Genomic DNA, 22,813 nt, shown 5'->3' with positions numbered 1-22,813 from the left:
TGTCTCCACTTCCTCCCACTGTATAAAAGTGAAGCCAAAATATCCTGGATACGGGGGCCGTATTGACATTTTGACGTCATTTGGAGCCAGAGTCTGCGCAGTAGTGATCAGGAGGCTGGAGCTGCGGTCTCGAGGTCCCGCCCACACATCTGCCTGAGCCAATCACGAACCAAGCACGGCCACAGCTTGTTAGCATGAACCTAGCTGCTGCTTTAGCACCACAGTAGCTGTTTGGCTAGAAAGACACAACAACTAACCGTAATATCTCTATAACTACATTTATCATCAAATTATGACACATTTCTATTAAACAGACTCGTGATGGTTATGGAAGGTTAAAGTTACAGCTTTGTGACTCCTTCCCTCAGAGCAGCTGTCAATCATGACGTCTCACCCACTTTTTTATAGCATTAAATAACAAATTAAAGCCAAACTTATCAGAAAAATGAACACATCAGCAAGATAAGAACTACCTAAAATGACAGAAACCATCTTTTGGGGAAAATGTATTTGACGTGTACTTGGACCTTTTAGTTTGGCCCATCTGCTAACATGGAGGAGGCGGGCGTTATGACCTATACTGCAGCCAGCCACCAGGGGGTGATAAGATGTTTTGGCTTCATCAAAGAGTATAGAAGCAAAGAGACTAAACTCTGGTTGCATTTTTGACAATAGCTGGTAGATGGTGCTGTGGTAGCGCTGCTGCCATTTTGGAATGACAACGCCAATGAGTCATAGCCAGGAATGTATAAAAAGACGTCTGTAAGTCAGAAGAAAATTTTTTAGGTAAATCAACTTCCCAATACGAACACTTGAATAGCCCTCATTTAAATGATTATATCCTAAAAGTTGTAAAATTAACTAACAGCTGAATCCAGAGTTAATTTCCTCGGCATAATGAACGTGCATCAGACCCACGGGACTGCACTGCCCTGCACGTTCATATGACATATCCGGTTCTGCCAGCTACCTGCTAACTGTATGCGGCTGTAATAATGGATATATTGGCTGTAATTCATCACTTTTATTATCTTATAATACACCCATGGGCTGTATTCTGTGAGCCTGTACCGTGGTGGATGTATTAACATCTCTGTTCCCAAACAACTGGCTATTGGCCAGTAGCTAGTAGTGCTAGTAGCATGACATAAACAGAATTTAATGGAGTTGTAGGCTATTTACTAACACACAGGGCAAACGCGCAGGACACAACCTCTTATACATCTATGGTCTGCGGTCTATTGGACATCTAGATTTTGGAGGTCCTTGACATTGATTGCTCTCAAAATCTGTGTGCTGAATTTTTCTAACTTCCATTTATGTCCATCGCTCACTTTCTGCTCCTCTGGGAAGCGGCTGGGCAAAAAAGTCTAATAAATAAATAAGTAAGTAAGTAAATAGTTATAATAGTATGCATATTTATAATATTTTTATTGTTCAACACAGGCCATTTCAGTAGAGACATTAAAAGGATGACAATATAATAGAAATAATTTTGTTTTACTTTTGTATGGCACTTTGTAGGCGGACGTTTTACTGGCGTTCAGCAGTCGCTTTCAGTCCAAAGCGGCAGAGGCGTAGCTCTGCTGCTGGGCGCTGCTGTTGCAATGGAATGAACAATTGACTTTCACATTTTAGCAATATACGTTCTATGGCTTCACTTTTGGGGAGCTGTCACGTCGTCCATCTTTATATACAATCTACGGGCCAGACAGGATCTATACCATCTCCAAAACACACCACAACAGTGCAAAAGAAAAGTCAGCATGGCTGCGTCATGACTTGTGGAATGCTGTTTACGCCGATATTGGCGTACTTCCTGGTTACTGCTGGGTTACAGAGCTTTGTAAGTTTATTTTTTCCTTTAAATCCCACATTGGGGCCAAAACACTCTCCTAGTGTCTTCCTCTTTCCTTAAGGAAACCACGCTAGCCTTTCCCTAGTTTTGACAAAGGTCCAAGTGACTCAGCTGTGTTACATAAACCTCCAAAAAGGGCCAAATGTTGGGCCAAGGATCGACATAATCCTCCGATTTCCTGCCGTGGGGGCTCTTTTCAATGAAACAAAACAATCCTAAAAATGACTCCTTAATGAGGTATAATGTTTGTCAGAATGTGTCTATTTGACAAAGTGTCAAGGACACACTGTGGAAGAAAAAGCCCTTGTTATTATAGTGTTATTCTGTTCAAATCAATCAGGTGTTTTTTAATCTCAGTCATGACAGGTAGAATAGAACAGATCTTGCAATAGATCCATAAGGCTATAAAGTACAGAAAATGAAGTCTCCTTGAAAACACCCACTCTAAATGAAGTATTTCACTTTATTCCTTTACAAAGACTTAAGGTGCCATGGCTTTCCAAACACAAGTGCTTAAATTGAATCAAAGAATACAGATACCTTTGTTTAAACCACACAGAAAGTATGCAGTACATAAACCAAATCCAAATCCCATCTGCTCTTTCTGCCTTTCATTTTCGTGTCAGAGATTACAGATGGTGTAGTCTTGTAAATCCAATAATTTTCTGCAAATTTACAGCAAACTGTCACGGAACACCCCTAGTGGATTATATAACAGGCAGTTTCTGCCCTGAGTGTTTGGGCAGGACAAAACTCTGCTGCTTCCTAATGCTAAAGTTGTGTCTGTGTCCCTTTGGGCTAATGTACAATATGCACCTACTGAATGATGATATGCATTGCCAGGGGAACTTTTTTCCCAGCGTGTTTTCGATCAATACTCCTAGCCTCTGGTTTATGTGCTCACTGTTGCAGGTTCGCCCGTTAACGGCGAAGCATCCTCCCCACCCCCCAGCCATCAATGACAACCGGCCATCCGGCGACAACCTGGACACCATATTGTTCCAGCTCCGCCAGGTGACCAGGGAGAGGGACGAGCTCCGCAAGCGTCTGGCCTTGGCATCGCCCGGGACCACCTTCGACGACTGCAGGTGCAAAATAAATCCTGGCCTGCCTGCCAAGTTGTTGTTACTGTTTTTTTGTTTTTTTTTAATCCTTCTGGTAACACTTTTATTTGGCTGATGTCTATGAATCTGCCTACTGTGATTATAGATGCTTTTTTTCCCCCCTAAATGAAATATATCCGATCCAACTATTGACTCTGACCTGAGATTCACTGCTGTCAGAGCACCAACGTATTTGACCGGTCATGTTTACTCTCTCTAGATTGTTAAAGTCACTGTGGTGACAGTGTCCTTACTTCTGACTGCCATGTTGTCATCTACTAATTCTCTGCTGTCTTGCTACCTTATAGAGAGAGAGAGAGAGAGAGAACTGGCTGCTTAATTAAGTTTAAAGGGATAGTTTAGGTGTTTTGAAGTGGAGTTGTATGAGGTACTTATCCATAGTCGGTGTATTACCTACAGTAGATGACGGTCGGCACAACCCCCAGCATGGAGAAGCAGACAGGAGTTACCGCATGGGAGCAAAGCAATGTACTGCTGTGGACGGGGGGCAGCAGCAAAACATACTTAAGACACCTAAAAGAAAGGCCCACCTAAAGAAATCAATATCAGTTTAAGTGTACACTATATTTACAATATTTTCACCGCTTTACCTTGCAGTCTGACAGCTATACAGTCTATGATTGCTATGAAAGCAGTTATCTATGCTTTCACCAAAGCAACCAGACTCCATTGGGAAAAAAACAGTAATTGTGCTTTGCTGAACACAGGTGTTGCTGTTCTACCGCTGCCTCGATCGGTTAGTTTGTTTGTGTTATTGTGTGACTTTGGTTAGTTCGGATTGACCAAAGTCACACAATAGCACAAACAAACTAACCGATCGAGGCAGCGGTAGACCAGCAAACCCCCGTGTTCTGCGAGGTAAAATTACAGTTTATTTCAATGCAGTCTGGTGGTGCGAGCATAGATGGATACAACAGCATCAGTTCCCCGTCAGAAAGGGCTGCAAGATGAACTGGCGAAAATATTACACTTAAATTTAGATTTGATTTTTTTTAGGTGGCTAAAATACGTTTTGCTGCCGGCCCCGTCCACAGCAGTTCATTGGTTTGCTCCCCTGCAACCGTCATCTACTGTAGGCAATACACTGACTATGGATAAGTACCTCATACAACCCCACTTCAAAACACCCGAACTATCTCTTTAAGGTGCTCTAGTTTACCAGATGTTTCATGTGCAACAGATGATATGAAGTCTGCTTTGCTTACATCAGTGCATACTTTTAAAATGTTTACATTTAGTCAAACATTTCATTCCTATCTTATGAATTCTCATGCAAGGGGAAGGTCAGCTCGTCTCTTACATCCTCCTATCTGAACTGTATTTAGCCATGTTATAGTACGAGGCTGCTGCTGCTGCTGCTGCTGGATGGTGTGTTGATTCCTTGCTGCTTTTCTCCTTAAGGCCAAATTCCAAAGCCAGTCATGACTATGAGCGTCTGAAAAGTCAGTGCATGAGGGCCATGGCAGACCTGCAGTCTCTCCAGAACCAGCACACCAAAACACTCAAGAGGTGCGAGGAGGCTGTAAAAGAGGCTGACTTCTACCAGTAAGTATTTCTCATGATGCCTATTTTTCCCTTTCTCGTTGCTAACGAAGGACTCTTAGTCTTTACCTGTAGCATGCAGTCTAAAAGCAATACACCTAGTTGCTTAGATTTCAATACAAAAGCAGTGGTGAATGTGTGTCGGGACTCATTATCGAAGTGTTGTAAGCGTAGGATGAACATTCTGTCACCTGCTGCTTTTCAGTGTAGAAATAATTACATTTTATTGCATTGTATTGCTTTAATTGTAGCAAATGCTGGCATGGTGTTGCAATTAACCTAATTGAAAGAACATCCCTTGGAGCTACAGCTGGCTCTCACATTGAAAGGGAATTGGCAGTGCAAAAAAACAGAAAACATGCATGGCTTTAAAAGCTTGGAAACGGAGGCATTTATGTGATTGAATTATTCAGCCTAACGGCTCAAAAGCCGAGGCAAAATTTCTGGAGCATGGAGACTGATCATACGGTGTATTAGCTGTTAGAGTGTTTAGCTAATTACAATATTTTATAACATGATAAAAGCAAAAGGTAAGTTGTCAAATTAAGTTGATGTTAATAGCTAAACAGGCAGATATTTTATACCATGTATAACCATGTACCATTATATATAACATGAATGCTCTGTACGCTTTTGATTGAAATCACTCTAATAATAGTACATCGACTGAAGATATTTCACACATAAAGGTTTGAACTCTCTTCAAAAAGCAGGAGATCACCCTTTGGTTGTAAATTTCTAGAGAGGTAAACCTCTGCATAGTGTCGCCATTTTGGATACTGTCCATAAATTAGATTACCTCTGAATAACTTTATTTTTTTAATTTATAAATGTTGCATATCACTTGCAAAATTCTCCTACTGGATTTTAAACCCCTGTTTACTTAATAACACCAAAGCTTACTGTCTGTTACGTATATTTGCATGTACATTGTATATTCCTGTACGTACCAGGGTTATTATAGTAAACTACAACAAAATAAGCAGTGGATAATATTGTTAGTAAACTGAAACTAAATAAAAACTATATAATTTAAGAGAAACTAAAACTAAACTGAAACAATATTGCCTGGGTAAAAAATAATAAAAATAACATAAAAATTAATGTGAATTCATTTCAGTTTTAGTTTATTTTTAGTTTTAATATAGCGCAACCAAAAAAAGGGGACAGCATTCATTTCCGTCAACTCTGGTGACATTGAACCACAGAAAATGAACAGACATTCCAGCAGATGGCGCTATGCTGCAATTGCTTCAACATTAAACATTATGGCCATTAGTATGGAGGATAGAACCTGCCAAAATAAAAAATTATTAAATATGCCATTAAATGTACCCAAAAATATATTCAACATTAATGTTGACATAAATTAATTAACTAAATGTGACATATTTAATTTTTTTAATTACTTATTTATTTATTTATCTACCTTTGTATTAATTTCCATCTATCTACTCTTCTATTTAATTTTCCATTTAATTTATTTTTTATTAACAATTAAATGTATTTATTTATTTTTGTATTTATTTTACATTTATTTTAAATTTATATATTCGTTATTACATTTTATGGCTTTTTTTTATTATTTCTGCATGATTTTCCCTTTGTATTTCCCCCATATTTATTTCCCCAAACTTATTTATTTTTGTATTCTTTTCTCTGATCTGTACACCTATACCGGTCTGAGAATGCAAGACCAAAGGTAAATAAATAAAGCAGAAATATTGACAGCAAATTAAAACAGAAATATCAATGTATGTCACATTTTATCAATTATTTAATGCCTATATTTATTTCTAATATTAGTTTTGATACATTTAATGGCATGCTTATTTATTTATCGAGTTATTTATTATTTTTTTTTATTTTGGCAGGTTCCGTCCTCCGTACATTCCTACACAGTTCTTCAGCCATGTATTTTGTATGTATATGAAGCTACATACCTCTGAGACATTATACCTGGCGCTAACAAAAACAAACCAAAACTACTGTAAAACAAAATTTCTTTCCTTTCTGAAAAACTGAAACTAGCAAACACACTCTTAAAGCTAACTAAAGCTAAAGTCAAATGAAATTGAAAAGTCAAAACTAATAACTAACTTTGGTATGTACACGTGTTTACTCCTCTTGCGTGCCTGTGCGTTTCCTCCTCCCAGCATGCTGCACAGCCGCGTCTTGGGCGAACAGACGCAGCTGAAGGAGGAGATGGAGACACTCAGGAGGGACAACGCCCAACTCGTCAGAGAGCACAACCACCTGAAACAGAACTGTGAGGAGCTCAAACGACTGCACGGCCAAGACCAGAAAGAGTTAGCGGACCTCCGGCAGCAGCAACAGCAGGTACAATCCACTCACACACTCAGACACGTGGGTGGGTGTGTGCTGTAGCTGCCCAGATGTTGTAAGGGCAGGGATTGCCTTCGGAGATTAACTGATATGACACAGATGCTAGAGCCAATATATATGAAATCCAAAAATGTTTTGTTTCTTTTGCTACAGCATCACACATTTCTAATAGCGCTGAGGTTTTCTCTTCTTTGTATTTTGATGTCATGCATTTTGGAGCATCAAACTTTGTTCTAAACAACACAAGGCTGCTGTGACCCGTATTGGACTACTATGCAGTACTGTCTCACACAGCACCCATGGGAACACTGCGGTGGTTAAGAGCACAGGGCAGCCAAGCAGAGGGAAACGTACACAGAGCACTTCTGAAAAGGGCAAGCGCAGAAGAAAAGGGTTTCGGCTCGGGCAAAGGGCACGCTGACCCAAACCATGTAGCTACAAGATCAGTGTGTACGCAGCGTGTGCTGTGTGGACAAGGTCAACACAGCCCTCGGGTCACAGCAGCTCTGTCAGGAATCAGGAGCACTACATCAGCAAGAGCTGCAGTAATGACACATACAGCCTCACGGAGGATGAATAATGCATTCTGAAGGACACTCTCTACACATAAAACGGTTAATTTTGCAGGCTGGCCATTTGTTTTTTTACATATGTGCATGAATGCAGTTTTTGATCAAAAACTATTGACATTTGGAGATTTCTGCAAGAATTGCATTTTTCGGCGATTGGATGGCAAGCACTTCTGTTCTGGAAACTGCTCACAAACCCCTTTATTGTCAATCTACTTAGGAAAACCATCCATCCTCTGAATGTCCTAGTCTCTGGTCTCATGTCTCTAGTTTGTGGTTGTAAAGTTTCATGAGGCTGTGATTATCCTAGAGGTTACAACAGGTCATTTTATACAGTGAGGTCAAATTTTTTTCAAATGGTCTCCAGGCGTACCCAATTTATGTAATTTCAAGACTGTTTAGGGTACGCAGAGATATTCAAATACAACATTTTAGAAAAGGCAAAAATAACCCATTTGTACTGCATGCAAAAAAACTGCACTTGTGGGTACCCATAGAACCCATTTTCATTCAGATATCTTGAGGTCAGAGGTCAAGGGACCCCTTTGAAAATCGCCATGCCAGTTTTTCCTCGCCAAAATTTAGCGTAAATTCGTAGCATTATTTAGCCTCCTTCCTGAAATGTTAGGATTACATGGTTGGTACCAATGGATTCCTTGGATTTCATAGTTTCATATGATACCAGTACCTTCAGTCTAGCTCTAAACTAGCTCTGAGCCCGCTCCAGCCTCAGCCGGTGCCCTCAAGGAGTGGAAGAGGTTAAAGAAAGTTTAAGCTGGCAAAGGATTTGCTTGCATTGTAAAAATAGAATCCTGCCTACACTTTGATGCCATCTGCTGCTAAGGTGGGGCACAGCAAATACAGGCTTATTTTATCTAATGGCATCGTCATTTTGTACACTACAAGTAGTTTTATAACGACATGTCATGTGACTTTTGTTGTCCTTACCAGGTAATGAGAGAGAAGGGCTCATCAGAGGTGTTAAACAAACTGTACGACACCGCTGTGGACAAGCTGGAGGGCGTGAAGAAGGAGTACGACGCCCTGAGCAAGCGCTACAGCGAAAAGGTGGCGAACCACAACACGGACCTGAGCCGCCTGGAACAGGCCGAGGAGGAGAACCGGAGGCTGCAGAAGCAGATGGACGCACTGCTCAAACAGCGAGACTCGGCCATGCACTACCAGCAGCAGTACTCCACCTCGATGAGGAGGTGAAAGCATTTATCACCTGTACACATGCAGTAGACAGAACACATGAGATCAAACAGAGCACTGTTATATTCCAGGGAACTTTATGTTAATATGTATGGAGGACGGAACCTGCCAAAATAAATAAATAAACGATGCAATAAATATGCCATTAAATGTACCAAAAATAATATAAAAAATAAATGTAGGCATTAATGAATTGATAAAATGTGACATAAATTGATATTTCTGTTTTAATATGCTTTTTATTTATTTACCTTTGTGTTAATTCCCCTATCCACTCATCTATTTAATTTGGGTCCGTGTACCCAGTTTTCTTTTCAATTTTTAGTTGCATAAAGACAAAAATAAAGTTTTGTTGTCTGAGTGAAGGACACTAAAAGCACTATCACTAATTTTCCCTTTTATTTATTTATTTGATTAACAATGAAATCTATTTTACAGTTATTTTTAAATTGATTTATTCATCATAAAATTTTATTTATTTATTTATTTTTATTATTGCTGCTTGATTTTTCCTTTGTATTTCCCCCCTATTTATTTCCCCAAATGTATTAATTTCTGTGTTCTTTTCTCTGATCTGCACTCCTGTACCGGTCTGAGAATGTCACATTTTTATCAAGTAATTAATGCCTACATTTAGCTCTAATATTATTTTTAATTTTTTGTTGAGTCATGTATTTATGTATTTATGTATTTATTTATTTATTTATTTAGGCAGGTTCCGTCCTCCATAAATATGTAGTAAATATTGTGCTGGTTTCATGGGCTTGAATCAGTCTAGCAGAGGAGGTGATGACCCAGCACCAGTACACACATACGTAGGAACAAGCGCCGATATGAGTTACACTCGAGCTGCAGCCAGCACATCATTTTATATGAGCATCTCATAAAATTGTTCCGTCCCCCATCTTCCTCCGCCCTCCCCAGGTTTGATTCAGTGCAGCTGGAGCTGAACAAGTCCTCGGCCCAGAACAAGGAGCTGCAGAGAGAGATGGAGCGCCTGCAGTCGGAGGTGACGCGCTACAAGAACCTGCAGCTGAAGGCGGCCAAAGACTGCGAGAAGTACAAGGAGGAGAGGGACTCTGTGTTCAACGAGTATCGCCTCATCATGAGCGAGAGGGACCAGGTGATCAAGGAGCTGGACAAGCTGCAGACGGAGCTGGAGGCGGCCGAGGCCCGACTGAAAAACACGTCTTCAGAGAGAGTGGTGGCCAGTGAAGAGCTGGAGGCACTCAGACAGGTATGTATCGGATGTACACAACTTTACTTAATATATCAGTTATAGCTGATGCTTTCTTAATATCCAGAGAGGTTACTGGCCAGCATGGAGGCTGAACATGAAGAGTATTGCTCCAACAAAACCCGGTCAAAACCGAGTACATGGCTGGACCGTGTATAGTCAGTCTGTGAATTTGTGGCTAAATTGTTACACAAATAATCAGTGGTCATGTCTATAATGTTGTATCTTAAATGTACTGCAGTAGCATATCACAACATTGTAAAGCTAGGTATGGAAAAAAAAAATGGCAAGAAATGCTATAAATGAAGTTGCAAGAACAGCTTTTTCCACTTACATCTTAATGTTTGATTGAAAGACAACTTATAATGAAGCAAATGACATTCAGTAATAGTAAATGACATTTACTATTTAGTCAGTATTTATACATTTTATACAAGGTGAAAAGGTATTCTCATCACATACAGTATGCAAGGTTGAAAGTATTTCAGTTTTTAATTAAAACATTTGTATCACACCATTTAAAAGGCATCTCTGCCGGTGCATACGCCGGATGCCCCACTCATTCAGTTGGCGAAAGCAGCTGCATTGCCTACCTTGACCACAACAGGGTATTCAGGTATATTGTGATTACAGTCTTAGCCCTAAATAGTACAATACATCATGATATCACAACTGAATGAGCGAACACCATACATCAGAGCAGCCAGCAGGTGATTGCTGGTATATTTCTTTCTCTGTGGCATCGTTATCTTGTCAACAATTAATGACACAATAAACCTTGATCGCTCTGACAGATCCATGCTTTGTTTAAAGTGACGCCTCCTTCCTCCGGCAAATGTTTTCCCCCTCTATTTAAGAGGCATGCTCCTCGCTCTCCGTTCATCATCACTTCGCCGGATCGTGCCGTGGCTGAAAAGGAGTGCACCCAGACTTTTGCGTTTTGTAGGGCTGGCCCTCTGCGAAAGAGCAACAGCTAATGAGGAAACTGCAACACTCGACTGACCAATTGTGTAACTTCATCACTCAGCCAGTCACTCAGTGACAGACTTTTGCGTTTGTAGGGCTGGCCCTCTGCGGTCCAGCCAAAAAACATGACAACTGTTCTTATAAATTCTCACAAACAATATATCAAATATTTTGGACAACATCAAACAGAAATTCACGAATGACATGATGACAAAACTTTTACTCAACAAACTTGGTATTATATTATAGACATGTTGAATGAAAAACATGCGCTTATTCACTGTCTTGCCAAGAGTTGAGATGATCGATACCACTCTCATGTCTCTACGGAAAATATATAGCTGGAGCCAGCAGCCAGTTAGCTTGGCTTAGCTTAGCATAAAGACTGGAAACAGGGAAAACTTTAAAGTAATAACTGTTTTTCAAAAAATTAGATATAAAGCATTTTGGGATAAAATTGTTCTTGTCATTACTCATCAATCGCAGCTTCTCCAAGAGACTTACTGTCTTACCGACAGCTACTGAGTGAACTATTTCCTCTGTGAGAATTTAATGTCCAGCTGTCAGGTTTTTTGGTGCATCTGTTCATGAACTGAGCCAGGCATCTACTTTTTTATCTGTAGATCAAAGACCATTTCCTCCAGTGACACAGCACAAAAATAGTTCAGCTCCACCGCCTCCTTTTTGAAGAATATTTCCGAACACTCTGGTTGACGGACAAAAGAGATTCAGAACTAGTGTTGGATCACTCTGCATTGGCCCTCAAATATTCTTTTTTTTCACATCGCATTAATGACGCACAGCATTGAGATGCCCTCGTTCCATTTTGCCCTCCCTTTTGTTCCCCGTAGGAGTTGAACTCGTCACTGGTGGACCGCGACAGGGCCATCTGCGAGAGGAACGAGCTGCTGGAGAAGTACTGCCACGAGGTGAAGGACAAGGCCGAGGCCCAGAAGGAGCTGAGCCAGGCCTGCAAGGACATCGAGATGGTCCGGGAGGAGAGGGACGTGGCCCGCAAAGAGAGGACGGAGGCCATCATTCAAAGGGATCAGTTGCTCCGAGAGTACTATCAGGCCAGACAGGTGACAAACTGCACCTTAGGTTCGACAGTGTAAAGTCAAAGGTTAGACACATGATAAAGAGCTTAGTGCATCCAGGGAAGCTGTCAGTTGGTGGATTACAGTATATCAGGTTTATGTCACACCTCTATCTGCCCACTAGATGGCCCTCTTGACAGTCTTTTCTGCAGGTCACATTGACTTGAACCTTTAAGTTTGAAAGTCACAGCCTCCACAGTCACTTTTTTTTTTTAACACCACACACTGTAGACTCGAGGACAGGGGTGCCCAAACCTTTTCCCTTGGAGGGCCAAAACTGGAACTTGATGGTTGACCATGGGACCAAAAGCATACACCTATTGTATTGTTAAGATGCAAAGTGGTACTGGGCTCCCAAGTTCCCCTAATTGAATATTCTTTTAGCTTTTACATAATTAACCCATTAAAACCCACCTGCTGAATATAGTTGTGCTCATTTCCAGTCATACCCAGTCAATGTATTTCCAAGACTGTTTAGTGACCCCAGTATACAGACATTTTCAAATATACCGTTTTTAGAATAGGTGAAAATAACACATTTATACTGCATTCAAACAACTGCATGTTTTTTTCCCTAAACTGCATGTGATTATCATAAAGTGGGTATGTCTGTAAAGGGGAGACTCGTGGGTATCTATAGAACCCATTTTCATTCACATATCTTGAGGTCAGAGGTCAAGAGACCCATTTGAAAATGGCCATGCCAGTTTTTCCCTCAACAAAATTAACTTGCACTAAATGCACTTCGGTGCATTCATAGATATAAAAGAGTAGATGTGATGTGTTCTAATGACTTGTCATTCCTGGATGAAACCATATGGCGGCCATCTTACCTGGGTTCACTTTTAAACACCGCTGTTATTGGAACCTATCGTGAAAGAGGCTTATGCTGTCCTTATAACCCTTGTATTTTCCTACCAATACATCAACACTGTTTTTTTATTCAAAGTGATGAGTGTAAGACAACTGAATCTGTCTAAAATGAACCAAAAAAAAAACAAAGATTTTGGTAGAATTTTGATTATTATAGCTCCAAGAGAACAAATTATGCTTTCAGTCATAAAGATAATCTGATAACTGTGCATTTATATTGCAGACAATGATTTGATTTTTTCAATTTTGCCTGAACTAAATATGTAAGAACAGTCTTTAGTATTCTGAATGGCTAATATATTACATTACGCAATATCTTTTATGCTAAATAGATTCAGTATTATGGCCTATAGGCAGGCAATTACAATCAGTCACTTCCTGTTTTGCCGTTTTTTTCCGGTCAACCAGCATGGGTTTTTTTCGGTGCTAAATGAATTGATTTAGTTGTTGTGGAGGTTTTATATCTATGGGTGTGTTATTTAGCCTCCTTCTTGACAAGCTATCATGACATGGTTAGTACCAATGGATTTCTTAGGTTTTTTGTAGTTTCATATGTACCAGTATCTTCACTCTAGCTCTAAAACAGCCTGCTACAAAAAAGAAATCACAAACATCTGGTGCGCTTAATCAAACCTCATGGACGGCCAACTTTGGCCTGCGGGCCCCACTTTGGGCAGCCCTGCTCTAGGATGTTGTTACAAATGGAAATGCAGCATGTAGCCTACTCATTTAACGAATCATCTTCATTCATGTATACTCAAATGTTCTTAGAAACAAGACTCGGCCACCCTGGACATGGAGCGAGCCAATAAGGAGATCGAGATGCTGAGGAAACAGTACGAGGCCATGTCCCAGGAACTGAAGGAGGCCACGCAGGAGGCCGAGGTGGCCAAGTGTCGACGGGACTGGGCCTTTCAAGAGAGGGACAAAATAGTGGCGGAGAGGGAGAGCATAAGGTCAGTGGGTTTGTTAAAGACTCCTGACAGAGTTTGGAGGGCACTGACGATGTCGTAGAGAATAACTGCTACTCCTCCCAATACACTAAACGTCTATTCTCATGGCTTTCCTTTCCTTCCCCAGGACTCTGTGTGATAACCTACGGCGGGAAAGGGACCGGGCGGTCAGCGACCTGGCCGATGCCCTGCGTAACCTGGACGATATGAGGAAACAGAAGAACGATGCGTTGCGAGAGCTCAAAGAACTAAAGTGAGTCTTCACCATGGCTCTGAAGCCTCTGTTATGATGATAATTATAGGAAAAGACTCATATGAGCAATCCTTCTGCATCTGAGTGAGCACTGAACCACATTGCCTCTACTCGGCCAACTGTCTTTGTCTCTGTAAGCTGTTGTACTCCGTGTGTGGCCGGGCGTAAACTGTGATACTCTGCCTTTGGAGGCATCACGGAGCTCTCTGTCTGGCACCGTTTCCACACGCCCGGATTAAAAGTGTAATCCAGAAAAGCTTCAGTGTTTTGGACACACATACACATTTGGTGTCTCACTGGCCCCATCGCCCTGCATATGAATGGGTTTATATTGTGTGTAAAAGCTCCCTCTGCTGGCTAAAGTGAATATGACAGTCAGAGCATTGATGGAGCATGCAGTATTGCAGTGACTTTGAGAGTTTCTTCCTCTATCCTCTGAAAAGAACAATGTAAGATTGGGGTTTTAATGTCACAGCTACCCTTAAGGCATGCCTTAGTAGGACACTATTTATCTTACTGACAGTTGGGCATTGTGTGCATTCTACTTTTAGTTCTCTCATGAGTAAATATACCACAAAACAGAAGGTGTTTGCTAGTGTGAGAAAGGACGCGATAAATATTTTGGAAAGATACCAGGAGATTGAGCCCAATTCCACAAAAAAAAGTCAAAACATGTATACTTTCTAAATTTCTACATGTTATTTTCTCCCCGTAGATGAAAAGCAGGCTGGATTCTACATCCAGATTGATGCACATGATGTAATTTTGAAAACAGAAACAGCATGCTTTTCCAGTATACAGACTGGTTGTGTGTGATTCATTCTTTCTGTTGTCTCTGCCCATCCATCCTCAAGTGACTGACCTTTGACCTCTGTGCGCTGATGTCTCCCTCTGTTAAGGGAGAAGATGGAGAGCCAGCTGGAGAAGGAGGCCCGGTTCTGTCAGCTAATGGCCCACAGCTCTCACGACTCGGCAATCGACACGGACTCCCTGGAGTGGGAGACCGAGGTGGTGGAGTTTGAGAAAGACAGGGTAAAAGCAGCGCTCAGCTCTGATTACTGGGAGTGATTTGGTGACACGGCAGTCTCCTGAGAGCCAGTAGAGCTCTAAAGACTGATGACATTGAAATAAGTTTGTCAAAAAGAATGAATTTACTGACATTTATATTATTGTCTTTTACAGGACGACATGGATTTGAAGGCACTTGGGTTTGATATCGCTGAGGGGGTAAATGATCCGTATTTACCAGGAGATTGTGGAATATTTGTTACAAGAGTGGACAAAGGAAGTATTGCAGATGGAAGGTTAAGGTATGAGCTGCCTCACTAAGCTGTCCTGTGTACCTTTCTCCACGTTGTGTCCGAAATTGCATAGTATGCACTACATACTCAATATACGTACCATCGATCAACATACTTATGTGTGAATAAACAGTAGTATGTATCTTAACTGTAATTACCACGTCAGAGCCTCCTTGCTGGTTGGAGATGCGTAACCATGGTAACCAGTGCCAACCTCGTGAAAAACGATGATTTGTGAAAATCATAAAGTCTGAACTAATTTAAAAACTATATTTTTGACTCCCTCTGAGAGTTCAAAGCTCTGATGACAAAACGGTAAAACTGAAAAGTGCAATTTCTATTCCTAAACTGGATTTTGTATTATGTATCTGTTGTTCGTTTGTAACATGTACTATTATTAATTGCCCATGTCTGTTCTTGACATATTTTATAATTTTAGTAACATTTTAATAATGTGCTATCTTGGCCAGGTCTCCCTCGAAAAAGAGATTTTAATCTCAAATTACTTCCTGGTTAAATAAAGGTTAAATGAATAAATAAAAACTCAACTCAACTATATCATGCATATAGCTGAGAATCTATACTAATACTGAAAAACTTGCCAAAACTCTCCCCCCCTTATTCATTACCCCACACTTATTTATTTATGTATTTTTTTCTCTGATCTGCACACCTGTAGCGGTCTAAGAATGCAAGACCAAAGGAAAATAAATAAATGTCACATTTTATCGATTAATTAATGCTTACATTTATTTCTAATATTATTTTTGGTACATTTAATGGCATATTTATTTATTTATCGAGTCATTTATTTATTTATTTTTGATTTTGGCAGGTTCCGTCCTCCATACATACAAAGGTCTGGGACATACTAAAAAATCCCACATATTGTTTTAGCGTACTAAGTAGCATGTTAGTATGGAAGTTTGAACACAACAACTGTTTATTAAATGCCTCATAATCCCTCCTCTTGTGTTTCCAGAGTGAACGATTGGTTGTTGAAGATTAATGATATGGACCTGACCAATAAGGACAGGAAGCAGGTGGTGAAGGCTGTCCTCAACGGCGGCGGATTGATCAACATGGTGGTACGAAGAAGGAAGTCTCTGGGAGGAAGGCTCGTCACTCCTGTCCACATCAACCTCGTGGGACACAAAGGTATATTGGAGTGCTAAACTCCTTAGCTTGCTTTGTGTTGTCTCAATGCCTCAGGGTTATTTAACCCCATTTTTTCCCTTCTGTATCTCAGACAGCGGTATTGGTCTGGAGAGCGGCGTGTTCGTCACTGCCCTCGTCCAGGGCAGTCCAGCAGCCAGGGAAGGTTCTCTCACAGTTGGAGACAGACTGATCGCTGTGAGTCTTTATTTTATTTTTAAAATATTTTTATTGTTTCTTTCACATTAAAAAAGACAGTCCAGTGTGTTTTACAGACAAATCCAGTCCAGTGTGTTTTACAGACAAATATTCTCAAAAAAATACATATATATATATATTATATATATATATATATATATATATATATATATATATATATATATATATATATATATATAATATATATATATATATATATAATATATATATATATATATATAATATATATATATATATATATATTATATATATATTTTAAAGAAGCTATATAATATATACATATTATAAACTGAATTTCTTAGCTTCTTTAAAATCCCTCTTTTATTATTTTTTTATGCTCCCTCCCTCCCTCCACATCTACCACATCTACAGTTTGCACAGGTTCCTCTCGGCTTTCTAATCCAAGGCCTCATTCCATTCCAGTATCCACACTCCAATCCCAGATAAAGTGGGATTAAGTCGAGTGTGTGAAGTAGAAGGAGGAAAAGTCTCCCGCTTTGATTAAATCCTCATAAAAACGTGCAGCTCTAGAGGGCTAGATGGAGCTGTCTCCACACACACAGCTGCTATATACTCACACTGGAGGGGAACGTAAGAGAAAAGACAGAAATGGAACGAAGCATCTTCATCTCTTATCTTTTGAAAAGTGACCTTGTCTCTTAAGATTAGCATAACTCCCCCGTTAGTTTAAATTTAAGCATGAAACCTGTGCATCACCTTTAAATCCCAGAGATATCTCTGCTCACTATTTAGCAGCGTAGCAGTCTCCTCCATGTAGCCAGGGAAGTGATATGCCAGGTGATAGGTCAGCTGCAGCCACAATTAGCAATGGTAAGTACAGATGATGCGTTAACAGATCTTAATCGGGGGAGAGTATCATGTTTATCATGCGCTTGTGAATGTTAATCACATTAGTGTGTCGGGTTATATATAACTTATTAAATGCTTAAAGAAGACCTATGATGCTTTTTTTTCAGGTGCATACTTGTATTTTGGGTTTCTACTAGAACATGTTTACATGCTTTAATGTTCAAAAAACGCTTTAATTTTCTCATAAGGGCTGTGCTGCAGCACCTCTTTTCACTCTCTGTCTGAAACGCTCTGTTTGAGCTCCTGCTCCGCCCCTCCTGAAAAGCCCAGTCTGCCCTGATTGGTCAGCTGGCCTACTCTGTTGTGATAGGTCAACCGAACCGAACTCTTTGGATTCGGCTCCAGGTCCGTTCTAACTATCCTTGTTTGAGGACATGCCAAACTAGCCGCTAGGCAGGTATTATGCAAATGTGTTACTTGGTGACATCACCATGTTACGGAGGAGAAGGAGGGACTTCAGGCAGTTCAGGGGCAGTGTTTCTGTGGGGGAGAGTAACTCCCTTTGGCGTGGACTTTGGGCTTTATAAATTTGCAGACCTTCAACATGCATACAAAAAACGATATAACACACTAAAGGAAAGGGAAAGAGCACAAAAGCAGGTCTCCTTTAATTGCGTTAGGGGCTGAACTCCGTAGCTCAGAGGTGACCTCAGAGATTCTTGATAAAATGCATCTGACTCGTTCTAGGTTAAAGCAGAATGTTCTTCTCTGAACTTAATTTCAAGGTAAATTTATTACCCACTTTGCTCTTTAATATCTCTGACCATTAAAAAAAAAAAAAAGCCTCTAAAGTCGAGCCCTTTGTGATGGAAATGTGCGGATTGCAGCGTGAGGGTTCTTCAGACTGAAATGTGCTGGCCTAGATTTCTTGTGGTTTCCTCACCGCGGCAGTGAGAGACTCATCTCAGGCTCCAGGCAACCTCGTGTTCAGGAGATATGTCACCTGTACGTGTTTGTAGATGTGCATCTATTTTAATAATACTGCCAATAATAGATACGTCTCAGAGGGATATCAAAAAGACTAACGTGGATCGCTTTAGTGATGAAGGACCTGTCCTTGTTTCTGATGTCTCTCTCTACTCCCCAGATAAACGGCATTGCTCTGGATAACAAATCTGTGACGGAGTGTGAGGCTCTGTTGAGGAGCTGCAGGGACTCTCTCAGCCTCTCTCTCATGAAGGTGGGCCACACTCTCTCTTTCTGAGCTCCTTTTCTACTTCACCTATATGCCGAAAATCAAGACCTTCCTTTCTACTTTTTTATGCCCTACATAGCAGTTTTTCAACTTCAACGGTGTGGTCTGAGAACTGGATTATCTGATGCATTACCAACTAGAAAAGTAACTCAGTTTGTCATTTGTTTAGAGATTGTTATAGATGCATACATACAGAAATCCCTTTTGTTCCAAAGGCGTCTTAAGGAAGATATCTGTTCGTCCCAAACACATTTTCTACAATATCATCCCCGGGAAGCCGTTTGTCTCGAGCCCTGTTTTAAATGACCACTGCTGTAATGTTTGATGATGATCGCCGGAGATACATAATTTGCCAGTGTATCTCAACGTTCCTTCATCTGTCCTCCCCGCAGTTCTTCCCTCACAGCACATCAGGCCAGAACATCTTCGAGAGTCTGCGCGAGTCATCAGAGAAGTCAAACGGGCGCATTCACCTGTCCGAGATTCACTCCCGGAACAGCCGCAACCTCAAACACAACAGCTCGACGCAGACCGACATCTTCTGCCCCGATGGCAGCAGCACCAGCACAAGTAGCATCTCCGGGGAGAGGAGGAAGGTCAGAGGTGAATCTGACGAGGTGTACGGTGACATCAGCAAGCCGTTCTCCACGGGTTCCCTCCACGCCACGAGCCTCCGGCCGGGCTCCGACTTGGGCACTGGCCGCTACGGGCCCAGTGCTTTCCAAGAGTGCTGTCCCTACACTAAGGCACCTTCCTCCTTGCCCTTTGACCCCGTCTCTGCCTCGGACTGCATCACGATGGAGACGACCCTGGAGAAGAAGCATAGCGGGGGCACGTGGCCCAAGATGATGGTGGGAGGTATGTCGGTTGCACCAGATAACACCAGTCAAGTCACAGCAGCAGCCCAGCTCTCCATTTACAAATCGCCCAAGCAGAGGAAGTCCATCTTCGACCCGGACACTTTCAAACGCCCCGAAACGCCCTCCTCTAAGATGGAGTACATGGCGGCCAATCAGATCGCAGCAGTAGCCGCCGCCGTCGCAGCTTGCCACTCCCCGCAGCCTTCGAAGACAGAGTCCCTCTCCTCCTCATCCACCCCTACCCCGACCCCTCCGACCCCGCCCACCCGCAGCGACTCTTTTAAGTTCAAACACAAACATCAGAGCAGCTCCGCCTCCGACTGCACAATCACCTCAGACGGCAAGGGAGAGGCCGCCATCTCCATGGCAACGGGAGAGAGCAGAGAGAGGAGCGAGCGAGAAAGAGACAGGAACGGAAACCACTATTTCCTGGACGGCAAGGTCCTGACCTCGAGGAAGTCATGCGACGAGGACATAGGCCGAACCAGGGGGGAGGAGCCAGAGGTGAAGAGGCCGCGCCCTAAATCTGCCCCCGCCCTACGACGTAGGATGACCCCCCAGACCATCACTCTCCCCTCCTTCCAAGTAAGTCCATTTAAAGCAGCAGTGGGTAGAAATGGAGCAAATATGATTTAAAAAAAGTTAGTTTTATAATACGGTCACTATATCCTGACAGTAGTGCATGAGACAGGTAATCTGAAAAAAATCATGTGCCTCCGGTGTCCTCCGGTGCTCCTAATGGCATCTGCAAGATATCACATACCGGAGGAAAACAACCAATCCGAGCATGTTGAGATCAGTTGAAGAAATACCAAGCACCGCCCACCAGCCGGAGCAAACTTTCTATTTTACAGCTAAACAGTACACTACATGATGTTTCTGAAAGTATTTGGGGTGAGAAATAGGCATTACAGCAACAGAATATTGATTCATATTAGGTGCAGAAGTCTAGTTTTCTCTCAGAACACTTGAATTACAATATGCTGAAAGATTATTATGGAATTTTTACCCCAATGATGCCAAAAATATTCTGCCCACTGAAGCTTTAACGCCTCAAAAATTGATCTCTTTATGTGGTGCTGGAAGTTTCCTTTGCGTGATCCCTGCACCAACTCAAGGCAGTTTGTTTAGAAGCTTCTCAAATAAAGAGATGAAGTGTTTGAATTCAAAATGAGACCAACAATTCAAATCATCCCAGTGGGCCAACGCATCCATTTTGTAATAGAATTTACAGCTCCGTCAGAGTTATGCCTCTGGGACTTGCCTCTTAGCCAGCGTGTCGGAGTGATTGATGCTTCTGCACTCGTGCAGCTACCCAGAGCCCAGGAGCTGAGTCAGTGCCTGGGGCTCAGACAGCCATGCCTGGCTACCTCTTCAGGCCCTGGAGCACACGGGAGAACGCAGTGGGGATAAATGTTCATTTTACTGTAGTGGGGATGTTCACGCTGTCATTTTTCTCATATGGTACTTGTCTCCAGCAAAGGGTAGAGGATTTTCTCCCAAGACAAAGCGGTGTTTTTGTTACCCTGCAGGGAAAACGGTAACCGTTTTGTTTCTGTCATTCTTCACAGAGCTACTCTAACGACGAGCATTCACCAGAGCCCAGGGACATGCTGCGTTCCTCCCCCAGCCGCTCTCACAGGCACAGTGTCGGCTTCGTCCCCACAGTCTACAACGGCACCCTACCTCCTAGTGAGTTCCTCAAATGTTTACATAAATGCACGCTTTCACCATAATAACAGCCCCCCCCCCTCTCTAACATGGCGGTGTGTCTCTCTCAGATTCAGCCCACCGGGGTCTGGCTCCTTGCCCCGCCGTGACGGCCGTGATGAGGAATCCAGTGTACACGGTGCGCAGCCACCGCGTTCATACCAGCAACTGTCCATCTGTCGCCTCCCAGATATGTCACCAGCACACCCACACCAGGTTAACTCCTTTACACACTCACCGTTTCCTTCCCCCACTGTTTTAACCCTTTTCCACTCCACTCCCTCTTTTTCATTGACCCGTGTTTGTCCCTCTACAGGGGGTCTTTAGAGGGAGATAGCAGGTCAACAGTAGATGTCACATAGAAGTGGTGTACATCATCCTAAAGCTGGGAACCTGAAGATTAGATTTGAGATGCAGCTCAGCACTGTGTGTCAAGTTGTTCTAGTTATAAATCAGAAATAAATGAATAATTAAGTAAAATAAACTGTGAGAGTGTATAAGGGCTTAGAACATTATGATAGAAGTATAAGATGGCCACCCCCATACTCTATTATGTCTCATAAGTTGTTATAGCAATTTTTGGGTTGAAACCATTTGTTACACAGATTTGGTGCTAAATTTAACCTTTTTTTTTTTAACACTCGAGAATCGATAACAATGATCCAAAATACCACATTAGGACACCAAGACCTTGAGGTACACCATAGAAAAACCCATGCTGTGATTTGGTATCAAAAACTATTGAAATTTGGAGATTTCTGCAAGAGTTGCAAGAGTCTCAGCTTTCCAGACATGCCCAATGTATGCAATTCCAAAATTGTTTAGGGACCCCGGTATGCAGAAACCATTTTTAGAATATGCCCCAAACTGCATGGGATTATCATAAAGTGGGCATGTCTGTAAAGGGGAGACTCGTGGGTACCCATAGAACCCATTTTCATTCACATATCTTGTGGTCAGAGGTCAAGGAACCCCTTTTGAAAATGGCCATGCCAGTTTTTCCTCACCAAAATGTAGCCTAAATTCTGAGTGTTATTTAGCCTCCTTCCTGACATGTTAGCATGACATGGTTGGTACCAATGGATTCCTTAGGTTTTTCTAGTTTCATGTGATACCTAAACTCTAGCTCTAAAACTGAGCCTTGGCCGAGGGCGCCGGCACACTCAAGGAGTGGAAGACGTTAAAACTGGTGGTTGATGTCAAAGGTTCAGTGTTTCTTTTTGGGGCCTGTTATGATGACTAATATTTCCTAATTAGCCTGTTTCCTAAAGGCAAAATCACATCATTAAATTTGGGTTTGGGTGGAAAAGAATTTCCTACTGTTTACTTAATATTGTGCAGTGATTTAGCTCAGCCCATCAATTTAATTAACTCTGAACTGTGAAATATCGTGCACGTTACAAATAATTGTATAAGCATTGTATGCATAATTATTATTTGAGCGTTTCCTAAGTTTTTTTTTTGTGTGTG

General features: G+C 41.7%; 1 protein-coding gene across 1 annotated transcript in view; it reads left to right on the top strand.

Annotated features, from left to right (window-relative positions):
- Positions 1-22,813, top strand: part of dlg5a (discs, large homolog 5a (Drosophila)) — a 56,215-nt gene that overhangs the window by 17,122 nt on the left and 16,280 nt on the right. Inside the window, 17 exon segments of the mRNA XM_037782644.1 lie at positions 2,771-2,817; positions 2,819-2,946; positions 4,384-4,527; positions 6,681-6,864; positions 8,391-8,650; positions 9,579-9,891; positions 11,709-11,939; positions 13,599-13,783; positions 13,908-14,033; positions 14,933-15,065; positions 15,216-15,343; positions 16,317-16,492; positions 16,584-16,687; positions 18,666-18,758; positions 19,166-20,218; positions 21,205-21,325; positions 21,415-21,559. Coding sequence (XP_037638572.1) covers positions 2,771-2,817; positions 2,819-2,946; positions 4,384-4,527; positions 6,681-6,864; positions 8,391-8,650; positions 9,579-9,891; positions 11,709-11,939; positions 13,599-13,783; positions 13,908-14,033; positions 14,933-15,065; positions 15,216-15,343; positions 16,317-16,492; positions 16,584-16,687; positions 18,666-18,758; positions 19,166-20,218; positions 21,205-21,325; positions 21,415-21,559 — 3,571 coding nt within the window.

The sequence above is a fragment of the Sebastes umbrosus genome, chromosome 10 (genome assembly GCF_015220745.1).
Source record: "Sebastes umbrosus isolate fSebUmb1 chromosome 10, fSebUmb1.pri, whole genome shotgun sequence".
Taxonomy (NCBI): Eukaryota; Metazoa; Chordata; class Actinopteri; order Perciformes; family Sebastidae; genus Sebastes; species Sebastes umbrosus.
Note: the sequence above shows the minus strand (reverse complement) of the source record. Positions and strands in the feature narration are given on the sequence as shown.